The sequence below is a fragment of the Henckelia pumila genome, chromosome 3, assembly GCF_033568475.1.
Source record: "Henckelia pumila isolate YLH828 chromosome 3, ASM3356847v2, whole genome shotgun sequence".
Taxonomy (NCBI): Eukaryota; Viridiplantae; Streptophyta; class Magnoliopsida; order Lamiales; family Gesneriaceae; genus Henckelia; species Henckelia pumila.
In genome coordinates, this window is record NC_133122.1 from 187,821,470 (window position 1) to 187,829,855 (window position 8,386).

At 33.7% G+C, this 8,386-nt stretch overlaps 2 protein-coding genes across 3 annotated transcripts; one reads left to right on the top strand and one right to left on the bottom strand.

The window, feature by feature from the left end:
• The first annotated feature begins 487 nt into the window (after positions 1 to 487).
• LOC140892597 (uncharacterized) lies at positions 488 to 1,296 on the top strand. The gene has a single exon (XM_073301540.1). It carries the CDS (start codon positions 621 to 623, stop codon positions 1,110 to 1,112), a length of 492 nt encoding a protein of 163 aa, XP_073157641.1. The 5' UTR covers positions 488 to 620; the 3' UTR covers positions 1,113 to 1,296.
• An 852-nt stretch (positions 1,297 to 2,148) lies between these two features.
• LOC140891980 (single myb histone 5) lies at positions 2,149 to 5,308 on the bottom strand. Of its 2 annotated transcripts, none has more exons than XM_073300699.1 (6): positions 5,183 to 5,308; positions 4,385 to 4,595; positions 3,706 to 4,005; positions 3,307 to 3,390; positions 2,904 to 3,241; positions 2,149 to 2,431 (listed from the first exon to the last, which is right to left on the bottom strand). In XM_073300699.1, coding segments are annotated over exons 2-6 (873 nt in total). In that variant the 5' UTR covers positions 4,535 to 4,595; positions 5,183 to 5,308; the 3' UTR covers positions 2,149 to 2,430. The 2 variants fall into 2 exon arrangements, with proteins under 2 accessions (XP_073156800.1, XP_073156801.1); XM_073300700.1 differs by having other exon boundaries at positions 4,385 to 4,568; positions 5,183 to 5,307.
• Between the last annotated feature and the right edge of the window lie 3,078 nt (positions 5,309 to 8,386).

Genomic DNA, 8,386 nt, shown 5'->3' on the forward strand with positions numbered 1-8,386 from the left:
CGAAATTTAAATCTCAAAATCCGTAAATTCTCAAATTAAATATTTTCAACTCGAAAATTAAATCTCTAATTTTCATAAATTCTTCAATTAATATTTTCCCATATTCAAAATTTAAATCTCAAATTCCGTAATTAATAACTTCATATTTTCGGGTCTTACAAATTCAAACTCTCGTTTGAATCCATGGTTGAAAATCTCTTCCTCAATAAAAAAAAATATGATTTAACGAATAATATAAAGTCTGAATAAAATTGTCTAGGCTCTGATACCATTTTGTTTGAGCCATTGGTAAGTATTAAGTATTTTTTAATAAAATGGTAGTATATGAATTTTTTTAGTTTAAAGGATATATTAAGGAAACATTTTGTTAAAAGATGGACATAATTGAAAAAGAATAAATATTAGTATATATTTGGAAAAGTAAAAAAATTATAGAGACGTATCGAGTAATTATTCCAATAAACTGCGAAATACAAATTGGAAATTTGTTGATTTGTTAATTGTGAATTCAATTGATCCAACCAAAATCTTCTTCTTCTTCCTTAAAACCCTAAATCCTTAACCAGCCAACCTTTTCTCCAATTTTTTTTCAGATGCAAATCTAAAAGACTCTTCACATTATGTCCTCCATCGTTTCCAAAATACCTTCCAAGCCCATTGCCCGAACACTCATCTTTCGGACACTCAGCGCCGCCGCAGAATCACGGACCCAGAAGCTCGAACGCATCGCCGACGAGCTCTTGGGTCTCGACAAGATCGAGCGTCATGATTACGTCATCCTCTTACGCCACAAAATGGGCTTCAATCGATACGGCCCGGCTCCATCCGCATCCGGATTGCAGTCTCCTTCGGCGGCCGCTGGTGGATCGTCAGCCGCCACTGATGCCGCTAAAGAGAAAACAGCATTCGATGTGAAATTGGAGAAATTCGACCCCGCGGCGAAGCTTAAGGTGATTAAGGAGATAAGAGGGTTTACTGATTTGGGCCTTAAAGAGGCTAAGGATTTGGTGGAGAAGTCCCCGGTGGTTGTTAAGAAGGGGGTTTCCAAAGAGGAGGCTGAGAAGATTGTGGAGAAACTCAAAGAAGTTGGTGCCACTGTGGTGTTGGAATGAAGTGAATCGATACCATTTGCCGTAAAGGCATAAAGGTGTTGATTTTGTTGTTCTGCTAGTGTAGAATGGAGATGGATTCTGTTTCATAAAGCAAATGAATTTTGCACTTGTGATAAAAGAGAGAGCTGGTGAAATACATTTTCAGTTTCTTTGGTGGTTAAATATTGAATCTTGATTTTTTTTTCTTCCCTCTTGAGACTGTCATGACTCCATGATGCATTTACGGCTTTGATGATTTGGATCATGAAACTGTTCCATTGCCATGAGAATTTTCGACCTCTCATGTTCCCACATTGGGATATGCTTTCATTCACTTGAACAATATGATGAATATGGTCTGTTTTTCTTGGTCATTTTAGTGTTTGTGAATCGCATCGTGTGATTAGGTAAGCCGTTCATGTTGCGTGTTCTTACAATTGACTCTTTTAGAACATCATGGAAGGGGTTGCAACTTGCAAGTATAAAAGAGAGGGGATGTAGATCTGATCCAATGTTCTCGCCCCGTGTTTTCATTTCTTCTTACCTCGCTAGGACTATAATTCTCGACGTGTAGGTCCATGCTATACTACAACCATGTTTATCTTCTGAATATTGGAAATTTCAATGCCAAAAATAAAGTAATTATTTTCCTAAGAGACGAGTAGGTCCATGCTATACTACAACCGTGCTTATCTTCTGAATATTGGAAATTTCGATGCCAAAAATGAAGTAACTATTTTCCTAAGAAACGCAACGTTGATAGCTAGAATTTGAACATGTGAGATGCTCCCCTTTCTGCGTGCTGAGATAATATTTTTATGAATTTATGATAGTCTCTGGATGCCACTTTTCGCCCTGCTTATATTTCCATCACTAGCATAATGTGAACTTCACACTATTCATAATTCAAATGGCATTTGCCAATTTTCAGATTGCAAAGAGTTCAAAGGCACAGAACTTAGCTGTGTATAGTTCTTTTTAATGGACAAAATCATGCTGCAGACAAAAACAGCTTGTTCTATCCGATCAAACATACCGGAAACAAAATATTAGTGCATATAATGAATGAGACAAATGTTTTATCACGGTTGTAGTGTCATTAGAGTCTCGACAAGAGTGGCAAGAGTAACAAGGCACATTAATATCAACCTCGGTAGGCCTTGCATTTGATGAACCAAATTATTTACAAGACAAATATAATTTTGATTTACATTTCTGCTACTTAATTACATTGTAGGAACATGGTCGCAAAAGACTAGCACATTGATATCAAGACTTAAACAGAATGAATTGCACGGCCTCATCTTGGGAATGCAATCAGTAATTGTGGCCACTTGACTCTGCATTGAATGAAAAAAGGGCTATCAGATAAATGAAGGAATAGTTTCCAGGATAAGATGCACAACCAAAATACCAACAATTGTAGTACTTACAAACTGAATGTTGCACGAATGTTAAAATTCTCTCACAAATACCTTTCAAAAAAATTCTGTCACAAATAAGTGGTGCTATGACCAGGGAAACAAATTTTACAAACTTTTTAAACTAATGGTATAACCCTAGGGTCACACTCTAGGAAAGGGATGTTTTGAGTGCAGTCCCAAGAATCAGAAATTGATAACAGTCAACCAACCAGCCTTTGAACTAATACTCGTACCAACATGATTTTAGAAAGCCGCAAGTGCTACATACTACCTCCAAATGTGTTATTGATTACAGTACTTTGGGCCAAAGTCATGCATGTTATGAATTAGGTTTATGATAGCATTTAAAGTATCTTTTCAAGTACTCAAATTCAAGTATTGACTTTACCAAACACTGATTATGCCACAATGCAGCGCCTTCTGAGCTGCATCAGCAACACAGTATGCTGCCTCCACTTCAGCTTCGGCCTCCTCTGCTTCCATGACAGCAACCTCAGCTACAGCAATTGCAGCTTCCGCTTCTGCAACAGCTTGTGCAGCAGCTGCAACAGCCTCTTTAGAAGTCATGGTCTTCATCTTCTCCAGCTCCGCATCAACCTGGGCTTTAGTTATAATTACAAGACCATCTTTACCAGTATCCAAAAAATTCTTCTTTGCTCCATTTGCACGCATCAAATTAGGGTCTTTCCCTGACGACCTTGGTGCAATTCTGTAGTAACGCCTCACCTGTCCAATATCAGATTATGATTTGAAACCAGAAAACTGGCCAAACCTTTGCTTTAAGGAAATACCTTGACCAACCGTCTATGTTCAGTCAAACGTTTCAAATATGCAGCCAAGGTACTTTCAAAGTCTGGAGGCGTCCAGTGATGCTCCTATAACACAAACATATACCAGAATTTGAACCGCAACCATAGTGAATAAAGAGAACTATGTTGCAAAATGCTGATTTTTGGAGGCCTTGTGTTAGGCCAAGAGTGAAGAGCGTAGGAATCTGATTTAGGGGGGCTACTGTACTGGGTGGGAATCTTATAAGCCATAATCGTGCTTAGGATTGCAATATATTGACAAAATTCAGAAGGGTGATATGAGGCCCAAACTTCGATTCTCCTAAAACTTTAGCCAATAGAATTCAAGCAACGTTTCCATTTACTGCCATCTTATTTTTATTCATCACATGACGGTAATACCTCTATGTACTCAGCAATTGCATGTCGACTAGATCCTCGAGGTTCTTTCAACTTTGTTACAGCCTCCAATATAAGATCATCCAGCCTTGACATCTGTTTTTTGGAACCAGAAGCCTGGAAATTTTCCATACATTGTGTGACAGGAGTTTCGTAGAGTTCTCTGTCATCCTTCTCAATCACCAAGCTTTGACTAGTGCCACCTTCTTCATCACGCTTGCGAATCGAAGGATTGTTTCTATGTGTAGTCCTATGCCTAGATCCCAATCCATTTGTCATACAATGCAAATTTCTCCATTTGTCCTGCTCCACAAGTGAACAGAGACATGAAAAATTATGTACAAATAGAGAGAACGATAGGTGATGCTATTCACGAAGATAATAAACACGGGAAATAATGGTTCTTGTTATTTCACACGCTACATCAGATAACGGCAGGCATGTTAGTTCACTCAAAATATGAGCATTCTATCTCAATAGTGACCTTTTTTAAATTGCCAAAATCGGTGGATGCAATGACAGCGACAAGAAAATCTCTCCCAACAAGAAAGAATTAAATTAAATCTTATGTGTAATTTCAAATTTCATGCTCAAAATGCTTGAGACCACCCTCCATTTTCTGCCCAGCCCCTCCTGAATTCTTGGGAACACCATGTAGCAGGAAAAGAAGCATTTTTCTTACCTTCAGGTCCACATTGGAACGAGATCTCAAGACACTGCTAAATTCAGCATCTTTAAGGATCGTACTCCATTTTCCCACCCCATACTTGTGAATGCCAGCTTTAAGAGCCGCTTCTTCTTCTGATGTCCATTTCTGCTTCGGAGCGCCCATTACCCGCAGCCAAGAACTTTCACAAACAAATTATCTGCAGTTATGCACCATGGTGTTACACCTGAAACATGAAGAAGACCCATTTTGTGGTACAAGAAACGCATAATCAAGAAACATTTATCTGCTAAAACTTGCAATGATCAAACATAAGGAATAGCTGCTTTCAAATTCAATTAAACGGTAATGACATTCCATACAACTTCCGAAGTTTGCACAGGTTCGATGTTATATAAGCAGACTCATAGATTAATCCAAGTTTCTTCAAATGGTCAAGATCTTGATTTCTCAAAGAAGAATATCTCAGAATTCAGTGACTTCACTTATTAAGGCCGAAGAAAAGAAGCAATCCAATAAAAGAAAATTGTAAACAAGAAGTAGAAAACAACGCACAATTTACTCCATTAACTCGGACTTGTTAGCAAAAGGCATTGTAATGATGATTAATTCATCACTGGTCAAACAACAAATAAGGAACCAACGAAAAATGAAAGCAAATCATTAAAAAAAACCTAAAATGCAAATAAAAAAAATGTATTGGAAAATTTAAATGGGAATCCGCCGAGTCGTATTAAATCCAAAAGAAGCCCTGAAAACAACTTGACCATGAAATTGCCAAGTGTCGATGCGCAGTCAAGAAAACTAGATTACCATTCGCGAGCAGAGAGGAGAATTTCGGTTCATTTGAAAGACAGATACGATTGAATTTATCGAATCCCTACGCCATTGTATGCGTCGAAGCGACGATGGTGGAAGCAGAAGCAGTTTGAGCTATATTTCTTTTCTTTTATTTTTTTTAAGATATATTTGTTGAAAATAAGTATGTATGATTTAGATGTGCAATAAAAATCAAATTAAATAGTAAAATTATTAAATGTATATTTTTGGACTATTCTTAAATAAAGTTTTATAAATAGATCTCTCCATTAGTGAAAAAAGACACAATTGACCGAAAAAATTTTTATAAAGTGTGAAATTTGATATATTTTAAGATTTTGAGAATTTTACTTTTATCATAAATTTTACTTTTTACAAAACGTTATTAGCACGAAGCTCTGAGGTTTTCCAAACTCCAAACACACAAAGAAAGGTTAAGAATATTCAACAAGTAAGAATATTTATTTTACTGTTTATATATTTTTATTGTGTATATATGTTAATATATAATATCATATTATTATATAAAAGGAGTCACTGACACCTCATTATAATAACGTGATATGATTATATTGTATATTATTTTACTGTTTATATATTTTTATTGTATATATATATATATATATATATATTAATATATAATATTATGTTATTATATAAAAGAAGTCACTGATACCTCATTATAATAACGTGATATTATTATATTATATATTATTTTACTGTTTATATATTTTTATTGTGTATATATTTTAATATATAATATCATGTTATGTAATGACTATATATTAACTATATCTGTATAATGTCACACTATTATATAAAAGAAGTCACTGACACCTCATTATAATAATGTGATGTGATATACATAATTATTTAACTATGATTAACATTATATACATCACATTATTATCGTAAAATTATGCAAATACATACGTTTAATTTTAGTTTAATTTTATAAAATAACATAAATAAATTAAATTTTTAACTATCATAAATTTTTTACTTGTATCTATTATAAACGGTCATAAAAACGACTAGTTTTTACCCTATAAATATGATTTCTCAAACACATTCAATAATTCCAAATTTACTCTTCCTCCCTAAAAATTATTATCCATCAATTTTTCTCTCTACTTAAAAAAGGAAGAAGAAGAAGATGATGATGATGATTCATTCAAGGTTATTTTTTATAAATATTTTGATTATTATACTCACTAGTCTAGTATTTATCGAAGAATATTCACCTCACATTTTTTTTTTATTTTTAAGTATGCTTGTACTTATAGTTTATCCGTTATTTTATATTGTCATATTAATAGATTTAGAACTTAACTAATAAAATGCATTGTTATTTTTTTTTCTAGAACCACCATTTCAAATTTGGCAAAGCTCGAATTCATTGCGCTTGACATTACGAGAAAAAAATTATATGTCATGGATTCTCGATGCAGAAATGCATCTTGAGTCATTGAGTTTAAATGATACCATTAAAGAAAATAATCTCTCTCATCATCACAAGATAAGCAAAAGCTATGATAGTTTACGTCGACATCTTGATGAAGTATTAAAATGTGAATATCTCTTTGAAAAAGATCTCATGGCTTTATGGAAAGGATTAAAAGAAAGATTTGAACATATAAGAAAAGTTATACTTTCAACCACCCGTGATGAATGGAATACGTTAAGATTCCAAGACTTTAATAAAGTCAGTGATTATAACTCGGCAATGTATCGAATAATCTTGCAATTAAAATTTTGTGGACATGAGGTTACGGAATCGAAAATGCTTGAGAAAATATTTTTCACTTTTCACGCATCAAATATATATCTACAACAACAATGTAGAGTGCGTGGATTTACGAGATATTTTGAACTTATCACATGTCTTCTTGTGGCGGAAAAGAACGAGATGCTAATGAGAAATCATCAATTTTAACCCACTGGATCAACGACATTTTCAGAATTAAATGTCGTAAGTAAAAATGAATTTAAACTTGGAAACCAAAATCAAAGTCATAGACAAGATTTTCATCGTGGCCGAGGTCGAGGTCATGGACGTGGACGTGGACGTAGAAGTGGTCCTGGTCGTGGTTGCAGCCGTGGTTTTGAAAACAATAGAGGTAGTTACTTCTATAATTCATCTCAAAAGGACATTACGAACCACCCACTAAAGAGGTATTATAAGAACATGAGTGTTAATGAAAATCACTCAAAACGATTTGAAAGTTCTTGTTTTATATGCGACATTGAAGGAAATTGGTCTCGTATTTTCCGAGCTCCTGAGTACCTTTGTAAGATCTATAAGAAATCAATAAAGAGAAAAAAAAAAAAAAAAAAAAAAGAGACCAACTTCACCGAACACAGTGACCGTTTGAGTGATTCAACTCATTTTGATGTTGCAGATTTTCTGAATGATTTTACTGAAAATGATCAATATACTGGTGGAATAGAAATGTGAAATATTATATTTTTCATGTACTCATATGATTATTTTTTATTGTATAATTATGGTATGTGTTATATTTTTCAATAATTTGCATATGTATTGTCAGTAATTTTTTTTCATTGCATATTTTTTTGAAGTTCAATATGGAAAATGCTATGAGCAAAGCTAAACAAAGAACTAATCTCATGAAAGTTTGCATACTTGATCGTGGTACAACACACACTATTCTCCGAGATAAAAGATATTTCTTGGAACTAAAGACAACAAAAATAATGGTGAATACAATATCAGGTCTTGTATACTTGATTGAAGGCTGTGGTAAAGAACATTTTTTGTTACCTAATGGTACAAAATTTTTGATAAATGATGCTATGTATTCACCATAATCGAAATGGAATTTGTTGAGTTTTAATGACATATATTCTCATGAGTATGATATTCAGACAATAAATGAAGAAAACGAGAAATATATGTGTCTTACCACAGATAAATCAGGAAGAAAATATGTAAGTGAAAAACTATCAATGCTCCCTACTGGATTTCATTATACACATATAAGTCCAGTTGAATCAAACATGCTAGTTGAAAATTCTTCAATATTAACTAATGTCATGATCGATTAGGACATCCTGGTTCAATAATTATGCGAAAAATTATAGAAAATACACATTGTCATCCGCTGAAAGATCAAAAGATCTTTCAGAATAATAAGTTTCAATGTAAAGCATGTTCTCTTGAAAAATTTATTATAA

Coding starts and splice junctions, on each gene's coding strand:
- LOC140892597 (XM_073301540.1), top strand. CDS start 621: ATGTCCTCCATCGTTTCCAAAATACCTTCCAAGCCCATTGCCCGAACA.
- LOC140891980 (XM_073300699.1), bottom strand. CDS start 4,534: ATGGGCGCTCCGAAGCAGAAATGGACATCAGAAGAAGAAGCGGCTCTT. Junction 4,006..4,384: donor GTTCCAATGTGGACCTGAAG/GTAAGAAAAATG, acceptor CTTGTGGAGCAG/GACAAATGGAGAAATTTGCA. Junction 3,391..3,705: donor CAATTGCTGAGTACATAGAG/GTATTACCGTCA, acceptor TTTGTGTTATAG/GAGCATCACTGGACGCCTCC.